Source organism: Centropristis striata, chromosome 16 (genome assembly GCF_030273125.1).
Source record: "Centropristis striata isolate RG_2023a ecotype Rhode Island chromosome 16, C.striata_1.0, whole genome shotgun sequence".
In the NCBI taxonomy this organism is placed as follows: Eukaryota; Metazoa; Chordata; class Actinopteri; order Perciformes; family Serranidae; genus Centropristis; species Centropristis striata.
The window spans coordinates 32,896,936-32,921,875 of NC_081532.1; the positions used below are offsets into that span (position 1 = coordinate 32,896,936).

Consider the following 24,940-nt stretch of genomic DNA (forward strand, 5'->3'; position numbering starts at 1 on the left):
TTGCACATACTAGTAATCTGTCTTGGTGATTTTATACACAACAATAAACAGATAAAACAAAGTAAAAAAAGAGAAGAAATCGTTTAAAATACAGTCATGGAAAAAAATATCAGACCATTGTTTTCCTTAATTTCTTGTTCATTTTAATGCCTGGTACAACTAAAGGTACATTTGTTTGGAGAAATATCATTTTAGCTCAAGAGTTTAATTTAAGAGCTGATTTCTAGCTATTTTCCATGGTTTTCTTGATAATGATTTTGGTTATTATCAAGAAAACCATGGAAAATGTCAATATCAGCTCTTAAATTAAACTCTTATGAGCTATTTTTGTTGTTATCATTATATTTGTCCAAACAAATGAACCTTTAGTTGTACCAGGCATTAAAATGAACAAGAAACTGAAGAAAACAAGGGTGGTCTAATCATTTTTTCCATGACTGTATATCTGTTTTTAAAGTGAAAGAGCTGTACGGTTTTGTGCAAGAATGTGCAAAATGTGGAGGAAATGTGCAATAGTTCAAATTATAAAGTGCAAAGAGTATGAGCATGTTGGAAGTTAACCTGCTGCGTCTTTGCTTCTTTCAGTCAAAAGCTGAGTTCAGCGTTCAGGCCGCTCCTGCAAAAACACGAATCGCTTTGAGCAGAAAAACAAGAGACTCTGAGCAATGCTAAGCAGCCAAACACACCCTGAGTGATCGGCCCCTTAATCAGCAATGTGAGGAATTGTTTGGCCAGGGCTTTATTTTATTCATTTCTATGGAAAAGTCTCGCACTCTAGCTTTAAAAACATTAAGCAGCTTAAGTACAAAACTGAAAAACTGCAGCTGGCTCAGCTGTGTGATGAATCAGAGGAGCAGCTGTTTGTTTTTACTCATTTGTTTCTGAAGCTTGAAGTCTGTACAGATTCTCTAAATGTGACTTCAGTTTAAACTCTCATTTCTCTGGATGTTTAAATAAGTGGCTCCTGTTGCACCACATGCAGGTGTAAACATGTTTTCCCCGCTCGGTGGACCCAGATGTGTCGGAGGACCTGCTGTCGTTTATTTTCCTGATTAAGGGAGTCTCCTGTAATCTCCAGACGGCGTGTGCTGGGATTATCTTTTCCATTTCATCTGCTGCTGCTGCTAATTCCATTGTGAGGCCTTTTTTTTTTTCCAGAGGAGCCCCGCTAATCCGCCCGGAGACAGGTGCACCCGGACATCGGGAGAATGGGATGTCCAGAGGCTGATGAGGCAGGCGTGTGTGTGTGTGTGTGTGTGTGTGTGTGTGTGTGTGTGTGTGTGTGTGTGTGTGTGTGTGTGTGAGGTCACGGCGTGGAGGCGACACGTTCGTCAGTATATTTAGAGGAGCCGTCTGGTCAGAGGTGACTCTTCAGCGTCTCCTTAGATTTACTGTCCCAGCTGCCGGAGCTCAGCGTCTTTCACTTCTTTTATTCCATCATCAGCATCACTGGGGTCCGCGTGTGCAGGTAGCAAGTTATAAAAAACACTTTAAAAAAAGTTTAAAGTGTTTTTAGGCTTGAGAGCAAATATTTTGAAAGTTCTGACTGTAGACAGGAAGGTAGAAGTCACTGGATTCAGCGTCTGTCGCTCAGTTTTCCACTTTTTAAGATGCATTTTACAGGTTAATCTACTTTTAAAAACTATCCTGAACTAAAGATGAAAACCTGAACCTCCTCAAACAGAGATAGTGTACACAAATATATTTATTATATTATAGAAAACCATCAAAATGTAGTCTTTTTATTGTTCCTTAATGGCTGAACTGTGAGGCTGAAATGCACAAGTGAGGCTCATTTGAAATGTAACATCTTCTAGTTGTTGCAGTCTTTCGGATTCAACATGCAGCTAAAACACAACTGAAAGTGCATCAGTTAAAAAAAGGTTTATTTATTCCATCAGCAGCGTCACACTGGGGGCCAGTGTGCAGGTGGAAAGTTATAAAAACACTTAAGAGAAGTTTAAAGTGTTTGTAGGCTTGAGAGCAAATATATTGAATGTTAAAACTGTTGACAGGTCACTGGATTCAGCATCTGTTGCTCATTTTTCCTCTTTTAAAGATGCATTTTACAGGTTAATATACTTCAAAAATGGATCCTGAAAGTAAATATTTATTTGATGCTGAAGATGGAAACATGACCCTCCTCAAACAGAGATATTACACATAAATATATTTATTATATTATGGAAAACCATCAAAATGTAGCCTTTTCATCATTCATAAATGCACAAGTGAGGCTCATTTGAAAGGTAACATCTTCTAGTTTCTGCAGTTCTGATTCAGCTTGCAGCTAAAACACAACCGGAACTGCATCAGTTCAAACATGGCTCGTATTGTATATAATATGAGCCATATTATATACAAATTGTCATATTTGAATAAGAATAACCAGAACATGCTTTAAGCCAGAACCATGCAAATGTCCACTAACCTTCAACTTTCCAAACCTTGTGGGAAAACGAGTCCTTAACTCAAGTATTTGGTGAATGCTGAAGATAAAACCTGACCCTCAGTAAAGCATACATGGCATACTCAGATTACTCTTCTCAAAAGCTTTGCAAAATGCAGAAAATGCATGTACAAGGTAACATCTATTTTTTTTGTTTTCAGTGATATTTGAAGAACAATAACTAGAAAATGCTTCATGCCAGAACCATTAAAATCTCCACAAACCTTCTACATCTTGTTGACCACACCTGTATAGATATAAAGATATGTAGGATGAACCTTATGGGAGTTTTAGTTTTGTCTTGCCAACTAAAGGCTTGTGCTCACATTGAAAATGTAAAAAATCATGTACTGTATTTACAGTCAATGTTTCTGCTGTTTGTTGTTGGATTTGACCAGCATGGAATTGGCTTTAAGGGCTTTTTTCTGTTCCTCCATTTCACTGCCATAACTGAGAAAAAAAATCAAATTATTACACGTTTCTTTTTTTACTGTGATTGTTTCAGTTTAGTTTCCTTAAGCAGTTCCTCTCAGACATGCTGCTGGACCTCAGTGATCTCCTGCAGGTACGTTTCTTTCTCTTAAACAGTGGAATGCTTGAATCGTTTGACATTTTAATATGGAAAAATTGCATATTATAAACAAATAATGATAATCCTTTATCTAAATGGATAAATCCTTGCAAACTCAAGTAAAACAGCTATTTTTTTCTCATTGATAGACCATTTCTTTTCATTAGTCTATTCAAGAAAGAAGTAAGGTTCTAAAAGCTCGAGTTAAAATAACTTTTCCAGACTTTGAAGACTCTGCAGCTCTTTAATTCCCTTTAATGTGTGCTGATGCCCACCCTGCCGAGGCAGCCACTTAAATACACACTCCTACCACTCACCACAAGTCCCATCATGCATCTGTGCCTAACCACTCGCAGTCATGTTGCGCTCAGACTTTCTCCCGTGTAATTAAACCGGAGTCGTGCGTGTTTAAATATAGAAAAGCCGAGCACATTTGTCTGCATATTTAATGGCAGCCGATTCCCGGTGAGTCAGGGGTGTGGTGCTGCTGCAGGAGGGCGGGGGGACATTTCTCGCACTCACAGCTGGTCAGGGGCTTTTATTTTTATGCACCCAGCTGTCCTGCAGGAGCCAGGCCCCCCCCCCCTCCCCCGGCCCTCCACACCCCGGCATGAGGAGGCTGCAAGTGGATTTTGGGTGTGCGGGGCTGCAGGGTTACTCATGTTTAGACTGCAATACTCTACCAATCACTCTCTTTAATGGCTCCACACCCAGGCCACTTGTCTGCTCTGCATTGTTTGCATGAATGGAGAGCTTTGACACAAACTTAATCATCCAGAATAAGCATATTGGTCAGGGAGGAGATCAATACCGACTGAAGGATATCAGCTGCTTCCAGATTTTTATTCGTTCGATCACGTGCTCTGAATGTTTTCCACTTAACATGCATATCTGTGCACACATGCACAGTTTTGAGCAACAGGTGCTTTTGAAAGCAAACATGCAGCTGATCCTGCAGCTCTGTGTGTTCAGGCTGGCAGCTTTTAAACCTTTTTATGTGGATAAAATGTTTTATTTAAAGATCCCAAGAAAACTCCTTATCTTTTTTTATTTTCCATCATATTTTCAAAGTCGGTAACAAGAGCAGATTTGTGAAGTTTAGAATAAAATTCACCAGTAAATAGAGAGAGAACATCTATGAAAAACACAAGATTTAAAGTGGTGCTTTTGCCTGATTCTTTTAAGTCTTCTTGGGCTTTGTGACATTTTATAAACCAAAGGAATCAATTCATCTAGGAAATAATCGACAGATTAAGTGACAATGAAAATTATCGTTGGTTGCAGCAGTAGTGGTCAGATTTTTCCAAATACTTGCAGTTACAGAAGCTGAAATGTTGAGTTCATGTTAGCAGAATGACTTCAGTTCAGTGATAAACCACAAAGAGCAAACCATCATTTAACCAGCAGTTTTTTGTTGCTTCTGTAGCCCAAATAACTTAAAACTCTTTTCTTATTTTCTGTCATATTTTAACAGTCGATAACAGTCCTAATTGAGTCTGATTGTGCTCTGATAGTCTGTCTCATTTTGAATAGAAGTAGAATAAAAAGTCTTTATTGCAGCTCGCCAGAATAAACAATAAAATTATGAGTCTTATCTCTGGATCGGTGCGTTTAAAAAGACCCAGGAAAACGAGACAAAACAAACATCCACAGTTGGCAGCACAGCTTCTAAAATAATCATTAGAATGAAAGTTTATTGCACTACAAAAATTTTAATTATTTATTATTATGAATATAATCACATAGATCTGATTCCATGTTGGTTAAAAGGCCAGATTTGTGAAGTTTAGACTAAAGTCTCCTCTTTTTCTTTTTCTTGGTAGAAAATGATGCACACATGTTTTTTCGTTGGACTGTTTATTATTTTTGTTTATTTGACAGTGATGATGCTCACCGATTTAAAAAAAAAAAATAATAATAATAATAAAATAAAATAAAAAAAAAAATCTTAATGATCTGTTGACTCCAGCGACATGCAAACATAGTTATTTGCGCATTTTATCTTGTTTTAGTTGTTGTTTATGTTGTGGTATTAGCTCACATTTATTTATGGAGTTTTAGTCCAAACCATCCACTCCAGAAAGCTTTTTTTTATTTTATTTATTAAATATTTGAAAGGATTCAGCCATGATACTAAATTAAGAATTGGACCCTTGACCACAAGTTAAAGAATATCATCAGTGTTTGTCAGTGGTGGAATGTATCTAAGTACATTTACTCAAGAACTGTACTTAACTGCAATGTTGAGGTAGTTATTTCCATTTTATGTAACTTTATACTTCTTCTCCACTACATTCAGCTGACAGCTTTAGTTACTTTTCAGGTCGTGATTTAACATGAAACTTGATCAATTTAAGTGATTACACTTTATTATTATTATGATTAATTTAACCTCATAACAGTATATCAAGTAGTTAAAATGCACTAAGCAACACTGCTTACATCAGTGCATCAATATGTATAATCTAATAATAGATTTAGAACATAACAATCTCAGTGGGGTCATTCTGCATAATGAGTACTTTTTCACTTTTGTACATTTTGATGCTGATACTTTTGTACTTTTACTTCAGTAAGTTTTGAATGCAGGACTTTTACTTGTAGTGGAGACATTTCACAGTGTGGTATTAGTACTTTTACTGCAGTAAAGGAGTAACTTTCACCACTGTTCTTTTTTGGTCGGCATGATTTGTTATTTTACAACCTCATTTGGACTGAATCCTTGTCAGTCTTATTACATTTTAAGTCGTTGGGTATCTGCAGCATTCGATAAAGAACGGATGTTGTGTGAGCGTCTGATCATTGAGGGAAACGAGCAGAGAATCCACACTAGATTACAGCTCCAGAACTGTAATTTATCTGGTAAATATCGTCCTCAGATGATCTGGGAGTCCTCAGCATCTTGTCCTGTCTCCTGCAGACTTGTTGACAGCAGCTGTTTCTGTCTTCAGCAGTGAGTTGTTGCAGCTCACTGAGCTTCTCTCCTCAACAGGCCTTTAATTGAAAGTTCTCCTCTTCCACCTGTTGACACTCGGCCGTGAAGTATCCAGTAACCACGCACTGTTTTTTTTTTTCTCTGAGTTTTGACCCCTCGACCCGGAAAGTTTCACTTAGCGCTGCAGCGGAGACGAGGATTACATTCTTCTTAGCTTCTCCATTTCACCTACAAGCAGCTCCACCGCCGGCACTTCAAAGTGATGATTAAATTTAATTTAAAAACATGAGCTCAGCGTTCAGTCTCAGCGACTCTTAATATCAGAGAAGAAAAGCTTTCAGACGGTGTCAAATTCAGCAGTTTGTGCGTTCGTGCAGCTCGGCAGAGTTTTGTTAATCAAACACAAACACATCACTTTTTATTTGATACACACGTAATGTAAAGTTATAGATTTTAGTAAAATAGAAAAATCATGGAATATTTACCATAACGTGTTGGTATCCTCTTTTCTCACCTGGTAATTATTTTCTCACTTTGACTTACTAGATCGACATTTTGAACACAAAAAAACATGAAATCTGATTTTGAAAATGTCGTATTTTTTCTAACTTTCAGAACACAATCTTGCTCAATGGAGAATTTTTAATGTTGGCTACAAATATAAGAAGTAAAATGAGGAGAATATCTAGTTCTATATATTTATACTAAATATATTTGACCTTATCCCCGGTTTAACTTTTTATTAAAGGTTTTTCTTCTGTTAAAGTTGTTTTTTTTCTGATTAAAATTTTATAGTTTTTTCCTGTTTTTTCCCCCATTAAAATTGCATTTTTTTCCCCTTATTAAATTATTAATCTTTCATGTTTTAGTCCCAATAAAGTTTCTATATTTTTCCTATTTGTCCCCCCCCCCATTTTGTCCCAGTTAAAGTTTTTTTTTTGTTTTTTTTTTTAGCAACATTTTAGTGTTGTAAATATAGGGCTTATTTTAACTACTTAATATACTGTTATGAGGTTTAACTAAGAAAGAATGTCTAATCATTTCTAAATTGATCACTTTTTCTTTTGTAAATCTCGACCTGAAAAGTAACTAAAACTGTCAGCTAAATGTAGTGGAGTAAAAATATAAAGTTACATAAAATGGAAAGACTCAAGTAAAGTACAAGTACCTCTAAGTTGTACTTAAGTACAGTACTTAAGTAAATGTACTTTAAACGTCGATTATATATATAGACTTAACCTTAATCATTTTTGCTGAAATCGAGAAGTTGATATTGTAACTACTAACTGACGGGCCGTGCGGACTGTAAACCAAAACCTCGTGCTGAAAGACGCTAAAGCTCTCCGTATAACAAACATAAACATTTGATCCATGATTCATCCATATAAACTCTGTATTGGTGCAGCTTTAAGATGCTGTAAAGGTGCTCCTTCTGCTCCAGAGACCAGCCATCACGACGTGTTTTTAGCTGCGACCACAAACTTGTTCCACTTCCTCCTCCTCCACCGCCACTATTTCTGCCTTTGTGTATAAATTCCTCGCTGGATTCCACTTCCCAGAATAGCAGAGGAGCATCTGCGTCCCTGGCTGACTCCAGAGGGGGCTGAGAGCGAGAGTCCGTCTGTCTGCCCCCCCCCCCTCGCCCCTCTCAGCCCTGGAGGTTTGCAGAGAGAGTCTGAAGGAATGACAGAGACCTGACCCCAGTTCACGACCTGATCCTGCAGCTTTCACTGCCCCTTCTGCTGCAGCTTTCAGCACCACAACTTCACTCTGAGCTGTAACTGATAATTGGTGGAGGAGATGATAGATGTGCAGCCCCGTGGCTTTGTTATTCAACAGTATTCCTCATCACATCCTTTCAGAGTGAGTGGGGGGGGGCAGAATTTACTGCCGAGCCTTCTGGAGGTGTCGTGGGTAAAACACAATGAAACATCTGTGAGGGGAGGGGCCGGCGTGATAACCCCGGTGACACACTCTGCCTCATCCTCCACCAACAGGCCAGGGCTGTGGTCGAATAGTCAAATTTGCTTAGGAACCTTCCTAACTGAGTGAAATGACCCGGAAGTATTATCGTAGCCGCCATGATAAGAGCTGTTCGAATTCTCTAACTGTTAAGGAAAGGAGCTTCAATGCTTCCTTTAGCATAGGATACACCGGACCATCCTTTACGAAAGGAAAGGAGGTAATGCCGTCCCACAATTCCTTGTGGTAGCAGCTTATAAGGCCGACCGGTCACGAGAAGAAACGACGTCATCAACATTCGCCGTGGCGTGATGACGTAGACTAAGTGTAAGTGCAGTCGGATTCTCTAAACACCGCGATCGTCTTCTCCTAACTCCTCATGAATTCTCCTTCTCATCTTTCCTTGACCTTGTGACGTTTTCCATTGAGGTTAAGGAAAAGTGGTTAGGAAAGGACTTAGGAGCTGATTTTTTTGACTATTAGACCGTACCCCAGGTCCTGCTCTAACCCCGCTCAGCCTGGTTCAGTCCTGCAGCAGAGCGTTTGAAATGGAAATGTTCCATCTCCCAGTTCATCAAGTGTTGGACTCAGTATTGTTTGAGAACATCCCACCTTGTTTTAAGGAACACAAACATGTTACTTCCACTCAAAGTTAACCCATTGAACCCTGGAAAGCGTTTACGTCGTTTTGTAGTATTTGTATAAGCTCTCAAATACTTTTTGAATTTCATTTCTGTCTGCTACAGAGGCTGAAAAATCTATTATTTAGTAGAAGCGTTGACACTTCTGATGAATTTCCAGAAAAACTTCAGGTTTTAGGGGCTGATTTTAAAATCGCCCAGAGGTTTTACAGGAAGTTTTAGGCGTCAATGGGTTAAAGGATAGCTACACTTTATTTCAGACTATCTAACAGGTCATCAGTATTAAAAAGTCTTTAATTTACAAATCTTACTTATTTTCTCTTGTTAGTTAACTGTTCTGTATCTGCTGCAGGCTGTAAGGAGATGTTGCACACCTATAAACTAAAATCTTTGCAGCAGTAGGATTGAACTTTTAATACTTTTTTTGATCAAATCAACAATGTCTGAGTCTTTGTCAGCCAATAGGACAGCCCTAGCTTATAATTCACCAGAAAATAGTGAGATTTTGCTCCCCTATAAACTAAAAGTATGATTGTTGCAGACTTTTTTCATGCTGAACAACTTATTTTCCAGCAAACCTATAAGAACATCTCTGATAAACAAGATTTAAAGTGTTGCTTTTGCCTGATTCTTTGTGGAGAAACTCAGTTTTACAGATCTGTCGATCAAATCTGCAACATCCGAGTCTTAGTCAGCTAATAACTCCTTCAGCTGAGGACAACCCGAGTTTATAATTCACAAGAAAATAGTGAAAACTTCTCAAAGTTAAAGAAAAGCTTCACATCATTTACTTTATTATTTATACTCTATCTTACAGGTCTGTATTTGCCTTAGAACAAATTCAAAAGTCCCCTAATTTATTCAACAAATGTGAATTATTATTTTCTCTTGTTAGTTAAATGTTCTGTATCTGCTGCAGGCAGTCTGGAGATGTTGCTCACCTATAAACTAAAAGTGGGATTAAACTTTTAACACTTTTTTTCATACTGAATAACTTATTTTCCAACCTCTGAATTAAAGTAGTGCTTTTGCCTGATTCTTTTAAGTCTTCTTGGGCTTTGTGACATTTTATGAACCTAACAATGAACCGATTCATCAAAGAAATAATCGAAAGCTTAAGTGACAATGAAAATAATCGTAAGTTGCAGCAGTTGTGGTCAGATTTTCCCCAAATATTTGCAGTTACAGAAGCTGAAATGTTGAGTTCATGTTAGCAGGCAGTCTTTAGATGAATAAGTTCAGTGATGAACCGAAAAGAGTTCAATTTTATGAGGCAGTCATTTAACCAGCAAGTTTTTGTTGTTCTGTAGCTCCAATAACTTTTTTTTTTTTACCTCAAAGTTCAGCAAGTTACCCAAAAATAACCTCTGTCCCTTTTCTGAAATCTATTATTTCTGTGCTGATGTTTTTGGAGAAACAATTGTCACATCAATCAACGTGAAACCCGATCATTCCCACTTCGACGAGCCAAAGTAAAAATCAAAAGAAATCTGTAATAACAGAGTTTAAAACGTGGTCTTTTTATGATCCAAACAGTGGAAGGAGCCAACACACTGCTGTGTTCTGCTCCGTTCACACTTGTAATTTAGATTCAGGAAATCGATCTGCAGGAAAGAACTGCAGGCAGGGAGAGTTCAGGGGGCGGCGGAGTGGCAGATATTTTGATTAGAAACTAATAAAAAGAGCTGCGAGTTTGAGAGCGAGAGGAATAAAAAATCCCTCCAAATGGCCCCGAGCTCAGCTTTTAATCACACATATTGAAGTGAAACGTCCTGCAACCTTCAGGTCGATGATGTAACCAGAACACTTAACCTGGCGGTGACGCAACGGCCTCATTTCATATCCCGACCGTCTGTTTTTCTCTCTCAAACACACACACACACACACACACACACACACACAGTGCGCATCATCAATCACAGCCAGCATCTTGTAATTTCAGACGGCTGTAATTCTATAAGTGGCTTTAATGGCTCCTGGAGTCGCTTACAGAATCACGTAAAACACCCAAATCTACTTATAAAATCAGACTTAACTGGCAGCACGAGGTTTTCCGCCAGACACGCGCTGAGAAGAAAAAGTGTTTTTATCTTTGCTGCTGATCACTTGTTGGTAAAACCACTCTGCTCTGCTCCACAGGTGAACGTCTACGTGCTGGGACGAACCTTCCTGGTGCTAGCCAGAGAGCTGTGCATCAACGCCCCGGCTATAGGTAACACCGCACCTCCTTCTACTGCACCACTTTGTTGAGTTAAACTCTCTAAATGATGATAAAACTGAGTTTCTCCACAAATAATGAGGCAAAACACCACTTTAAGTCTTGTGTTTACCTGAGATGTGCTCATAAGTTTCTTGGAAAATAAGTCATTCAGCATAAAAAAAGTAAAAAAAATGACTAATTGATGAAAGAAATCTTAGTCGATCAAGACCAAACCGACCAATCAGTCAACTAAGATATTTAATCCTCCTGTTATGTTGCAGTTCAAATTGACCAATTTTAAAGTTTAAAAATCAAAAAAAATAAAAGTGTTAAAAGTGTTTTTTCATAAAAGTAAAACATGTAAAATAAAAACAAATAAAAATCAGTTACGTAAAAACCATTGTATTTTATATGAAGGCCTTTCCAGTGTACATAAAGGTTTTAACATGAATTTTTTTTAATGAAATACAAGTGAATTATCCTCATTGAACCATGACCTGTGAGAGGTGCTCCTGTCAAGCAACATATGGCTTTTCTGTAGATAAATTAAGGCTGCAACTTCTGATTATTATGCATTAATATATCAGTTATGTTACCAGTTATCACGCTAATATTTCGTTTTTTAACCCTCCTATTATGTTTGTTTCTCTGGAACAGTAATAATGTAATATAATTACAATATAGTGGTGTTCTTTACCTCACAGATCATGCTTCAATGAGGATAATTCACTCGTTTTTCATTAAAAAAATGATGTTAATACTTTTTTCAATCTACATTGAAAAGACCTACATATACAATTCAATAGTTTTACATGACTTTGATTTTTTAAAATATTTTTCTTTATAGGAAAAAACACTTTTAGAAATGGGTCAATTTGACCCACAAGGTAACAGGTGGGTTAAATGTCTGAGTCGACTAATCAGTCGGTTTGGTCTTTTAAACTTCATTTTCATGCTGAATGATTTATTTTCCAAGAAACTTATGAGCACATCTCAGGTAAACACAAGATTTCAACTGGTGCTTTTGCCTCAGATTTACAGATCTGCCAATTATTTTCTAAAAATCACCAAAAAGTTGAGACAAGAGTCTAGATGATCCAAGTGGCAAAACCAAAACCCCCAAAATTAAGCTTATTATCACACTGGACAAAGAAATGAATCAAGTCTGCATTTTTAAGATGCTGGAACCTGGAATTGTTTTGCATTTTTGCTTGCAAAATGACTTTAAATGAGGGCAAGGAGACTAGATAACATCTTATATTTTGGGATGTTGTCTTAGTCAGCTCAGAACGTCTTAAGTCGAAGACAACCCTAGTTAATAATGGACCAGATCACCAAACTGTCCCAGACTTTAAGGTGACATCGTCAAATATCCCAAACCCAGAAATATTATGCATTTATGGTGACTTTATTCTTTCAAATAAAACCTGTGACTCTTTAACTTTTTGAGGCCGAAGCAAGAGAATGTTTGGCATATTTGCTTGATAAATGACTTAAAAGTACTCCAGGGGTTTAATACTGCACTTCCATAATGTTTTGGGGGAACTTGAAAGAGCCATGGAGATGAAAAGAAGCTGTGTGAAGTCTTCCTGCCACTGCAGATTCACAGACGCTCCTCTCTCTCTCTGTGCACATATCGTACTAAATACCATCTTATACTGTGCTTAAATATTATAGGAACCCCTAAAGCTGCAAGAGCTACTCTGCTGTCAGACAAATACACTCATTTTAATTGAGGCTATTGAAGAAACATGATGTTAAAGAACATTTAGGTCAGATTCTGGATCAGCAGATGCTCGATATTAAAGGTTCTGAGTAAAAACGGTACAGGAGCATCCCTACTATTGACCGACTTCCCCACAAAATATGACCACAACAGTCACTTTAAAATGACGCTTCTCCTCAGGGGCCCCCCAGGACTCACTGGGCCCCCGTACAGTATCTGAGGCATGTTGAGTAATCCATCCACAGCTGCCAGAACCTGGTGTTCTCATAAACCAGGTGCAGTTCCGGCTGCAGTACCCAGAGGGCGCTGCAGCCCCTCTAATCCCCGCTCCCGCTCCCATAATGATGTGACATCTGTGGCTTCGATCACATTATAACCTTTATGTTTCATCATCAGGTGTATAAGCATTCTTGTACAGAACACATCTGGTCATCTTTAACAGCATCAAGCTGTTAACAGTTAAATTGTATTTTACAAAAGACACAACGTTTCTGAGGCCATCCTCTCAAGTGCAAAACAACTCTGTTCTTGACAAGATTTCTACTTTTTTACTATTTTTTTGCATTTAGAATCATAACACTACATAAAGTTTGCTCCTGGTGTAATGTTGCTGCTCAGACTATAGTAACAACATTGTATATAGACTTGCAATTACACAATTTAGAAGCAGTCTCTACTTGTTCCAGTTGTGGAGCTCAGCTTGATTACATAACCACAAATCACTGCATTAATGTTGTTTCTACAGCAGCCGCAGCCCTTAAACACAGGCGTCAGAGCAAATAACGTTAACCCAGTATTTAAATTAAAAAAATAACATTAAATTAAATAAGATAGAACAACAGCTCCTTGACTTTTAAAATAGTCTCTCAAAGAACTAACCAGGCCATTTAGTGTGACATTAGTCAAGTGTCTTTAATGCTACATTACTTTGAAGGCTGGGAGGCGAGGATAAACCTAATTTCCCATCAGCAGTCCGGAGCAGCTCATGCATAGAACACGAGCTCGGGGATCTGTCCTCCCTGTACTCCGGTCCCGTTGGTGCTGTCGGAGGAGCACTGGAATTGAAATGTCACCTTCCCACATTGCACCTCCGTCATGCCCTCCTGGCCAAAATAGCTCAGTTCATTCCCGTCCAGCACGGCGCTCACCGTGTAGAACGCGTCCTGCTCCACCTGAACAGGATGCTCGAACCACACCGAAAACGTACTGCTCGACCCGTCCGACACGAACTTTGTCAGGTTCTGCGCCAGGGTCACCCCCTGTCTCTTCAGTTCGATTTTCACGCTGTACTCGGCTTTGCCGCCGCTCGACCCGTACAGCCCCAGACCGGCGATAAAGATCCTCTTGTCCACCGCGAACTGGATGCTGTCGCACCGGCCGCGGTAGCGCCACTGGTTGCTCCGATAGGCCGAGGACTGGAAGCGGTGGCACCTCTGAGGCTTCAGGCCCTGCCTCGCGGTCAGAGGGAAGTCCAGGTCGGGCTTTTTAGCTGCAGTGTACCACAGGAACACGTTGTGCGTCTCCTCCAGTGTCAGGATGTCACATTGCGCCGCCCCGTCTGCAAACTCCTTCAGGCTCATGGAGGGGATGCGCACCAAGAACAGCGCCTTGCCCAGGACGTCTCTTCTGTTGCGGGTCGTGGGCCCCAAACCCTGTCTCTTGCACTCCGCCGCGGCCCAGTTCATAACTGCCTCGAACACCACCACCTCCTTGGTGTTGAGTGTCTCCCTCCGCAGGATGATCTCCAGCGTCTGCAGGTCGATCTCGCAGAAGCCCTCGGAGCACAACGCCAGCTCGGCCTGAGCGTCGATCACCTCCCAGCAGCGCTGCGTGAGCTCCGGCTCCTCGAACAGGCGGCTCTGGGAGAGCAGCACGCAGGCGTTCTTGGCCTCCAGGCTCGTTTCCAGGAAGGTGACGCAGGCCTTGGCCAGTGCAGGTACGATGTACTTCTTGGCGGCATACAGGGTGGCCAGCACCGTGTCTGCTTCCAGGTCAATCTCATCGCTGTACAGGTACCTGGGAGAAGGAGAAATACCCTTTAATTCACTGTACATGTGCACACGTTTTACATACTGGCTCATACGGACAGTGTGATGAATATTAGGACCATGTTTTGGGTCTAAGTACAAGAAGTCTAAATCTAAGAAGTGGTCATTTTCTCATTTCTAGTCTGTAATAAAAGCAAAAATCATCTTCGCAAAGAGGATTGCATGATGACTTAACTCATCCCACCCTCTTTCACAAAAGCCCTAGCATGCAACAGTCCATGGTGGTGGATTAGCCAACGCTTCTGACTGAGCAACAAAGGCAGGATATTTATAGCCTGCATATATTCCCCTCAAAGAAAATTGTCAGGCTGTGGAAGAGGAAAAAAGGGGAAAAATGTTTCTAGTTGGACAAAGAACACTGAGAAAACCGACAATTACAGAGCACTGTGCTTCTGCCCCTGCTCTCAGGCGCTCCCAGCATTTTGGCGTCCGCCTCTGCTTAGCTTTGGATGAGTAATAATATGCTTTGAAGTGACACTGACTGCGCTTGTCATCTCTCCTTCTGGTTGGCTGTGTGAGGGATGGTGAGTGGCTTACTTCAGCAGAATTAGAAAAGCAGCAGGTTCCACATCTGGGATATGGATCTCAGACTCCTCCTCCGCCAGATCGCCGTAAAACATGGCACAGAAGACCGAGCTTCCCACGGCCAGCACATACTGCGAGGGGAGGGAGAGAGGGAGGAGCAGACAGATGCGTCAGAGACACATGCAACCAGAATCACTCAAGTTCAATAAAAGAGCAGGAGTAGCTCTTTTCCAGTAGCCCAGCTGCAGAGACACACAACTCCTCGAACAGACATTTAACAGTGAAACAAACACAATTTGCATCTCACTTTAGGGTTTTTCCACCACATGTAAAAATATATTTACCTTGTGTGCTGGAACCTTCTGAGTCCCCCCCAAGGGGCCAACAATGAAGTGGACATCAGCCATCAGCTCATTGTTAAACATCAAGGCATTCCTAAAAGCAGAGCAGGTTTCATGAATAAGCGCCTCAATCAAGTATTGTATAACATCAAGTCCTCCCACACTCTTTTTGCCTGGAGACACTGGTTATTTTGATAGGGTTGGGGAGGATATAGACACAGAAGTAGGGCTGCAACTATTTGCATTAGCACTGAATCAACTGAGATTTTGTTTCCAGAGCCAACTGTGACATTTTCAAATGTTTTAAATCGTGCAAAACTCAAAGATACTCAGCTTACTGTCATAAAAAACAACACAATATCCTCAATTGAGGTGGTAGAAGTGGTGAATTTAGCCTATTTTTGCTTAAAAACGCCATTAAATGATTAATCAATTATCAAAAGTGTATGCATGTTAATCGACTTACTATTACAGCTTTGCACAGTCGCGCATGCAACCTAAAATAAATGCTCTTATGGAAATGTGTTATAATACATGGTGCAGGGGTAGTTTCAAAATAAAACCCCACTACGGAGTGAGAGCGACCTTACTGCACTTTTATCTTCCTCTTTTTATTACTATCATATTAACACAATGTGTTAGAGTGGCCTGTCGTTACTTCGTAATAATCTTAATGTGGTCATGTATATCTCCTCTGACACATCCCTACAGGGACTTTTAGAGATACTGCGCGATATTTCCTGCAGTTTTCCATGCAAATTGTGCCAAAATCGAGTGTATTTGTGCAGGAGTTACCTCTCTCTCAGTGTGGGGTGGCTGCACTGCCAGCTCGGCGGGTCTACGTTGTTGTTGTTGATGTTCTGCTGGGTGGTCGGGGTGGTCGCGGCGCTGCTGCTGCTGGCCTGGCTCACCTGCACCTCCTTGGTCTTCTCGGTGTCCGCCACCGTGGTGCCGTTGGACAGGTTGGTGTTGTTGGTGTTGGCGGCGGGGTACAACTCCGCAGCCATCTTCTCCTCCTCCTCCTCCTCCTCCTGCTTCTGCTGCTGCTTCTTCTTCTTGCTGGTCAGGGACAGGGTCAGGATCTCATAACATACCGGCAGCCTGCCCGGGAGCTTGCCGACCTTCTTGGACTTCTTCAGTGTTTCTGGAAGTAGGAGCAGATAAGTCAAACACCTCATGATCCGGCCATGATGGAGCAACCTGCAGTCTGCCGTGGGCATCGGCACAAGCAACCGATCTTCTTCGTGTTTAATATCCGGTGTTTCTGAACCACTAGCTCGGCGTTAAATGAACTCTGGCTCGGCGGAGGATTCAGCGGGTTCTGCGTGAGATTCGGCCCCGACAGCGAAGTTTACACGACAACATCTAAAATATCCGCTCAGGCCCGGTGCGCTCCGTTTCCTCCCCCCCGCTTCCAACTTCGACCACAAGCACTTTTCCTCCGTTTCCTGGCGGTCACCTCATCCTCTCTGCACGGAGAGAAAAAAAAAAAACGTCCACGAAGCGTCGCTTGTTTTCCCTTTTTCAGCGAGTGGGTAATCCGGAGAGTCGCAGCTGGTTATTCAAGTCCTTCCTCCGGTCCTCCCACCCCGCCTCTGCGTTAATCCTCACCGATATTTTGTCCCTCGCTCCCCGGACCGACTGTCGACCGACACGAAGCCAGCTACGGTGTTTCGTTGCGGCCGTACGCGTCCGTGGTAAATAGTCATTTGTCGGGAGTTTTTAAGCTCTGCTCCATTTTTCTGCTTTTTTTTTTTCTCGTCGTGATCTCCTCGAACGCCCAGGGCGAGCCGAGGGCCAATCAGATCCACGCACGGCGGTGACGTCAGGGGAGCGGAGGCGCCTCCCCCGGCAGCTCCGCAGAGTGCGTCACCGGCTCCGCTAGCCCCGCCCCCGTCCCGCTGATTAGACCCGGTGGAAAGATATAAATAAAATTAAAAAAGAAGGTCGGTTAATTATGACCCTCCAGTACAGCACAGTGAAGAGGAGAAATCACCCAGATACGTAAAGAAGAAAAAAAAAATCTGTATATTAATTTAGATACCACACTGCAGAAATAATCCACTATAAATAAAAATCCTGCATTGAGTGTGTAAGGAAAATGAAGCCTACTCAACTGCTCTTCCATGCTTTTATTTACATGTTAAAACACTACACATACATTAATGTAAAGGCATTAGATTGTCCTTTTGATGAACAACTGTCACTGATACTTGTATAAACTGGTTTAATTTAGAACAGAAATTTAATTTTATGATAGAGCTTTACTATTTTTGTCTGACAGCTTAAATTCATTGAGATTACTCAAGTCCTACATTGATTTGTACTTAAGTAAAAGTATGTTAGTAAGGTGAGGAAAAGGTCCCCTGTTACTGCTATACTATTAAATACAATATAATTATTTTTAGTCATGCATTAAAGTAAAAGCAGGATTGATAAAACTGTCACTAATGATTCTTTTCATTATCTAAAATAATAACCATCAACTGTACTTGTAGAAACTGTTTAATTGAGAACAAAGCATACTATTTCATAAGCCCTTTGTATGTTTTGTGAGCCGAACTCGTAATTTGTACATTAATTAAAGCTCTCAGACAAAAGTAGAGTATACACATGTTATTTGCCTCCAAAATGTACTGGAGTAGAAGTATAAAGTATAAAATGAGAGTACTCAAGGCTTACATTGATTTTTACTTAAGTATGTAAGTATAGTTAATGCACTAAGATGTTCCTGTTACTACTATACCACTAAATATGATAGTATTAGATTGTTATTAGTCATGCATTAATGTAAACGCAGGATTGATAAAACTCAAACTTATGATTAATTTAATTATCTTATCAGCTGTACTTGTAGAAACTGTTTAACAGTTTTAATTTAGGACAAAACATCCTGTTTTATTAGCTCTTTGTATGTTTTGTGAGCAAAACTTATTTGCAAATAACTAGTAACCATCAGTCAAATATAGTACATTAAAAATTCTATTATTTACCTCAAATGCAGTGGGGTAAAAGAATAGAGTAGCGTAAAGTGAGAAAACTCAAGTATAGGTACCTCAAGTTTGTCTGTTTCTGTTATCCTATTAAATATGATAATATTAGATTAGATTATTACTCATACGTTAATGTAAAAACAGGATTTATAAAACTGTAACTTATGTTAATGTTCATTATCTTATCAGCTGTACTTGTAGAAACTGTTTAATGGTTTACGTTTGAACAAAACATCCTTTTTATTATTTTTGTTAGCTCTGTGTGTTTTGAGAATACTGAACTAGTTCCTCAAGTTTCGACTGAAGTTCAGTATTTGATTGCAGTTACATCCCACCACTGAGAATAGTCACATGTCATGCATTCAAAATTTACTCAAGTTAAAGTCTAAGAATCAAAATATGTAAAAAAAACAAAAAAACAAAAGTAAAAACACTCATTAATTCAAACTGGATTGTAACATTTACAAATTTTAAAAAGAGGTCAAGAAAGCGGAGCTTTCTTTTAAACGGCAAAATACAAGGTTTACAACATCCTAAAATTGTGATTTACTTGAATTTGCAACTCATTAGAAATGAGAAAGAATAGAAAATGTTTGTATATTTAAATATTTTTGCTGCAATACATTCCCTGTATAGTGCTAAAAACTCATAACCACAACCCTTCTTTCTGGGATTTCAACTAACTTCAAACTAATATCTGAATATTTTATAAACATAGAAGTCAATTCACTCATTTACCCCAATGTAAAACCCTCGGCAAGGCAAGATTACCGATGGCTCATTTCAGATACAGACAATTCAGAGTGTTTTACATAAAGCCTGAAAAAGCATGCTAAATAAATAAGAGATGAAAAGTTTATTAAAGACAAAATACATAAAAATCAATAGAAATACTTTATAAGGGTATAAGGTAAAATCTCAGTGGAAGCAAAAGTTTTAAGCCTTGTTTTAACCCTCTGAACCCCACAGCCAAGCAACAGGCAGTTACCAAAATTACATAATTTATCATATCCAGAAGTGGTTAAACAAATATTATTGGCAGATTGTCAAATTCCAGATGGTCCTTTTAATAAATCCTGCATGATGAATATTTCTTTAAGGACAAATATCCATATATAAGCTTAAAGTAATAACCTAAGTCCCTTTATTCTAGACATTTAATTTAAAATGTCACCAAAAATAAACCGTTTGCACTAACCAGATCCTATAAAAACATTAAATTCTGTATTCCCCAGTGCAACCGTGAAGCCATGAATGACTCAGCTGAGACCAACAGTCATATGATAAAAAATTCAGTGAAACAGTGGAAAATTGTAAATAATTCAATATGTAATATTGGATTGGATTGACACAAAATTGAATATATAGGAATTCAACTTGTTGTTTTTTCTTCTTTTCTATCATTTAAGTCATAACTGTGTTATTCTGCAAAATCAATCATATTCATAACTGCGCTGTTTCCATAGAGCTGCAGGACTTATTTATTTTATGTATTGCAGTGAGTAAAACCTGACGGGAGCAAAACAGCTTGAATCTGCTTGGTGTTCAGAGGGTTAAAAGATCCTTAGTGATTGTACGTAGTACTCTATGATGATTTATGTTTGTTATTCATATGGATAACTGACCAAAGCAACGTTGCGTCACATCCAAATATCTCCGACAGCGCCAGTACAGTTTGATATCATTCAAAGATCTGAAACGTCGTCGGCATCCTTTCAGTCAGGTTCTGATGAGTGACGGCTTGACTGCTGAATGTCAGAGCAAACTGTCAGTTTCGGCGAAGAAGTCCATCAGAGAAAAAAGAAACTCTAAGACCAATTTCTACACCCAGGGTACCAAAAGAGAAGACCAGAATGCATTGCAGCTCTGAGCCCGTTTTGGGGTTGTGAGGGAAGGGCTCAGCTTCCCCACAGCTGAATGATAACACTTTAATGCTATTCATGCATCCCTGCTCCCACATTTGATTGAAAGGAGCGAGTTCACAGCCCCTCTCTGGGGGTGGTCGAAGTAATTTTGGGGAATGTGGGGAACAGAAGTAGAAGTAGGCGAGGCAGGTTGAGGGGAAAGTGGGTACACGAAAAAAGTAAACTACAGCACTCCATCACAGAATGACTCCTGGGCTGTTTGAGCATCACAGATTGATTATATTCGACAGTGAAAGAGGACGGGAGGTGGATTTTCTCTCTCTCTTTCTCCTTAAACAGCCTCTTTTTTTCTGTGGGGATCTTGCCTGCACGGCCCAGCGTTTACACACACTCCAGTAAAACTTGGAGCAGTGATGGCGAGCTCTGCAGACGTATCATTACATGGTGCGGAGGGGGGGAAGGGATCAGCCTGGATCTTATTACCAGCTGGCTCTACCAGCTTTCCACTGGGCTGCTCTTTAAACGCACCCACTGACTTCAAAAGATATTTGACTCTGCTGTCATAGCCGGGGCACGAAACTTTTTGTCTCCTGGCTACAATGGAAAGATGATTCCTCCTAATTTCAGTATTAAATTAGATTTCTGTGCATGGTAAAATCATTTTTAGAATAAAAAATATTTTAAAAAAACTGGGCACCTGCCAGGCGGTTTCATGGCAAAAGCAGGTGTTTCTGATAGTTTCTTCTCCTCAGCTGTAGTATTTTCCATAAAGTTTATGATATGCTGCACTGTACAAGTTTCTCAGAGACATTTGAGTAGCGAGAGGCTTGTGATTGGAAGGTTGCCCATTCAAATCCTTTTGCCAGCTGCGAAAATCTGGACAGAGACACTGAATGAGAAACAGGCTGCTTCGTGGTGCACTTGAGCTAAAAATGCTAATCCTCAAGTTTCTCCAGTGGAGCTAATTAGCAGCCAGCAGTAGGGTACTGGTTTTACTGGGAAGCTCACAGGTGCCAGTGAGTGTCAGGCTGTATGAGTTCAAAGCAGACAAGCTGCATTTTCTTTGGTCTGAGAGGGAAAAAAAAAGATTACTCGGTTTCAGTTTTGGTTTATTTACTGCTCGGACACAAACCAGAGCTTGTAAACAAAAAGGCACATGGACGACAAACAGGCAGGCTGTTTATTGGACTGAGTTTTGGTTAAAGTGCCATCCTGAGAGAGAGATATGGCAGCAGAGCCAAACAGATCTGATATCAGTCCCAGAAACTGTAGCATGATACGCTCTCTTAGCCGTGATTCATCCTCTCCAGTTAATCACTTATGAGGCTGAAGCTGAATGTGATCGTAAAACTGTGTTTTGTGATGCAGTTGCTTCAGATTACAGAGTCTAGTTTTCTTGAGAAGTGACTGTAGACTGTCATTCATTCATTCAGAATGAATCTATAAAATAGACTCAATAGTTTGCTCCACTGGTGGTCTCGGGGGGGCGGGCAGGGTGCCAGCTAGTGTGGGAAGCATGATTCATTGCCCCCTAAGGGGGACGGGTCCTTCCTTGGAAAACGGATGACGCAGTACCGTCTAGGGGCCCTTCCAGTGAAGAAAATATAATGCCATGTTTGCTAGGGGCCCTTGCATTTAAAGAAAGCATGACGTAGTTCCTTCAAATGGCCCTTCCAGTGAAGAAAATATGATGCTGTGTTTGCCAGGGGCCCTTCCAGTGAAGAAAACATGACGCAGTGCCATCAAGGGGCCCTTCCATTGAAAAAAGCATGACACAGTGCTCTCAAGGGGCCCTTCCAGTAGAGAAAACATGATGCAGTGCCATCAAGGGGCCCTTCCAGTAGAGAAAACATGATGCAGTGCCATCTAGGGGCCCTTCTCGTTGAGAAAACATGATGCAGTGCCATCTAGGGGCCCTTCTCGTTGAGAAAACATGATGCAGTGCCATCTAGGGGCCCTTCCAGTAGAGAAAACATGATGCAGTGCCATCTAGGGGCCCTTCCAGTAGAGAAAACATGATTCAATGCCATCTAGGGGCCCTTCTCGTAGAGAAAACATGATGCAGTGCCATCTAGGGGCCCTTCCAGTAGAGAAAACATGATGCAGTGCCATCAAGGGGCCCTTCCACTGGAGAAAACATGATGCAGTGCCATCTAGGGGCCCTTCTCGTAGAGAAAACATGATGCAGTGCCATCTAGGGGCCCTTCTCGTAGAGAAAACATGATGCAGTGCCATCAAGGGGCCCTTCCAGTAGAGAAAACATGACGCAAGGGGCCCTTGCATTGAAGAAAACATGATGCAGTGCCTTATAGATGGCCCCAGAATGCTAGAAATCTCTCTGCATGCTAGCTGTTGGCCTTTTTATTTTCGTGCCCCTGCTCCTCAGACAGCCCGAGTCCGCCACTGATCAACTTTGAGCAGCAAAATTCAGGTTTCAGACACGTATGGATCGTGAACATTTTGTCTGTTGGCTGACAGGTGACACAGCTATAATTGTTGCTATAAATGAGTTATGAGCTGTCAAATCTTTTTCAGAATTGCTTTTTCTCAAATGGTATTTTCTTCCATTGTGCTTTATTTGTTTTTACTGTGTTTAATAATTCACACCTCACTTGTCATTATTATTGTATCAATTCTACTTCTATTTATTATTCATCTGGTTATCTCTCTGTAAAACACTTTGTACCTCATGTTTGAAAAGTGCTCTATAAATATAGGTTCTCATTATTATGGGATTATTTGAAGAAGGTACCTCTACATGCCACACACTTGGATACATTTACACATTCAGAATGAGGACACTCATGCACTATATAGTAAATGTGGAGTGTATTTGGACGAAGCCTCAGTGAGGATGCACTCAGAGAAGGTTCCACCATCCATTTAATGTAGCATTTTGCAAACAGAAATATGAACTTTTCCTTGATTTGGATCTAGATCTGTGTCAAAATGAATACTGTATATTTATGCATTTCAATGGTGTGATGTGTTCTGTGTATTGCATGTACTTTTGCTGTACTTGGTAGGAGCCAAAGACACATTTCCAGTGTGTTGGACAAGAAGCATATCTATCTAAAATATGGATTTATTTTAGTTCACTCCAGTAGTATAACTGAAGATGCTCAGAAATGCCATATCTCACAGTGTAGCAGGAAATCTTTTAAAGTCTCAGATTTGTTCCAAGAGCCCATCACTTCTTTTCTGGCTCATTGCCTTTTTTCCCCAACCAATTTCATTTGATTTTGAAACAAAAGTTTTTGAGATATCCTGCTGGATATCAGACAAACCAAAAAAGGTCTAAAAATATAACCATCTTTAGCAGGGGTACATAAAAGAAACAACATTGACTCACAAGATCACCCACACTTGCCAAGTCTTTCCACTGATGGACCAAACTTTCCTGTCTCCACCAGACCCGTGCCTGTACATTCCCCGTTTTGCTCAGCTGTTGGAGTTTGGGGAGAAGAACCATGAGGTGTCCATGACGGCGATGAGGCTGGTGCAGAGGATGAAGAGGGACTGGATGCACACGGGACGAAGACCGTCGGGACTCTGTGGAGCAGGTAAACCACGAGCCGAGGGGGGGCGGTTTTAGTAAGAGGATTTGTTTTATTCCAGGTTCTGGCAGCAGCCTGGAGGCCCCGAGCAGCAGGTCTGTCATTAGAGGATTCCTGCTTTCAGTCCTCTGAGAGGAAACCTGAGGAGAGAAAGTGATTAAGGCTCTCTGCTCTGTTGGCATCCAACATCAAGGTGCCCTTAATCAGACAGTTCAACCTCTGTGTATGACTCTTTATCGCCACTTTACAAAGACTGCCAGATGGCAACAAATTCATGGAAAGAGATTTCCACAAACATCGGTGTGGACGTTGGCTCGACCACTAACATGATCCGATCAGTTTCTGTCGCCATTGTTTGAAGTAAACAAAGAAACACAACACAGGAGCATCAAAAGTCCACAGCCAAATCACATATTGGTGGCATAATTGCAAAGCTACCCAGTGACACCAGCGCCGCATGCAAAAAAGCTCACAATGGCGTAGGCTACATGCAGAGCTTAGGTACAACTCTAAATCAACCTTAATCTATATTTGCATTCGTATATTTTATGCAAAACGGCAGTGCAGGAACAGTGCTAATTATTCATGCTGTCATGTTACATTTTTCACTTTGCAGAACAAATCCTATTCTGATAAAGACACTATAACATATGGCTTGAGATCCCCAAACAGTTGGGATACCATGCAGATATTATAGCTGATATGCTTTGGTTAGTGTTATATGAAGATAATTTGTGCTCTCTTATTGTTGACTACGTGCATGAAATCAACCAAACCACACACATATCTGCCTTTTCTTTAATAGATAACAATCAATGGAAAATCTTGTCTGGAGTGCATTCTCACCGATGCCCCCTGGTGGCTATGACTTTCAGAAACCAGTAAAAACACACAGTCCTGTGCTATCAAATGAAAAAGTAATATTACATAGTAGTTCAACAGCAAGAAGACCAGCTTGGCGTCTGTCTGCAGACTTTAGCTTTGCTCCTCAACAACTTAAAAAGGCAGCCCAAGATTGGCCAGCGGCCTCTTACTCAGTCACTCTTTACTTTTCTCTCCGGTTCAGCCACGACACTGAAGACATTTCTCCCCTTCTTGGGCCGGAAAAACTATTCTTCCAGCAGTCC

At 40.5% G+C, this 24,940-nt stretch overlaps 2 protein-coding genes across 2 annotated transcripts in view; one reads left to right on the forward strand and one right to left on the reverse strand.

Annotated features, from left to right (window-relative positions):
* LOC131988652 (transcription factor IIIB 90 kDa subunit-like) overlaps positions 1-24,940 on the forward strand; it is a 90,397-nt gene that overhangs the window by 18,380 nt on the left and 47,077 nt on the right. Inside the window, exons 5-7 of the mRNA XM_059353820.1 lie at positions 2,983-3,014; positions 10,698-10,770; positions 23,670-23,819. Of these exons, the coding sequence (XP_059209803.1) occupies positions 2,983-3,014; positions 10,698-10,770; positions 23,670-23,819 (255 nt within the window). The remainder of the gene's footprint in view (positions 1-2,982; positions 3,015-10,697; positions 10,771-23,669; positions 23,820-24,940) is intronic.
* On the reverse strand, positions 12,850-17,165 carry LOC131988653 (BTB/POZ domain-containing protein 6-B-like). The gene is made up of 4 exons (XM_059353821.1): positions 16,194-17,165; positions 15,402-15,492; positions 15,070-15,188; positions 12,850-14,500 (listed from the first exon to the last, which is right to left on the reverse strand). The coding sequence occupies exons 1-4, from the start codon at positions 16,616-16,618 to the stop codon at positions 13,468-13,470; spliced, it is 1,668 nt and encodes a 555-aa protein (XP_059209804.1). The 5' UTR covers positions 16,619-17,165; the 3' UTR covers positions 12,850-13,467.

Excerpts from the sequence above, each read along its gene's own strand:
- LOC131988653 (XM_059353821.1), bottom strand. The coding sequence starts at position 16,618 with ATGCCCACGGCAGACTGCAGGTTGCTCCATCATGGCCGGATCATGAGG. Across the intron at positions 15,493-16,193 it reads CACCCCACACTGAGAGAGAG|GAATGCCTTGATGTTTAACA; the intron begins GTAACTCCTGCA and ends CTCTGCTTTTAG. Across the intron at positions 15,189-15,401 it reads AGAAGGTTCCAGCACACAAG|TATGTGCTGGCCGTGGGAAG; the intron begins GTAAATATATTT and ends CTCCCCTCGCAG.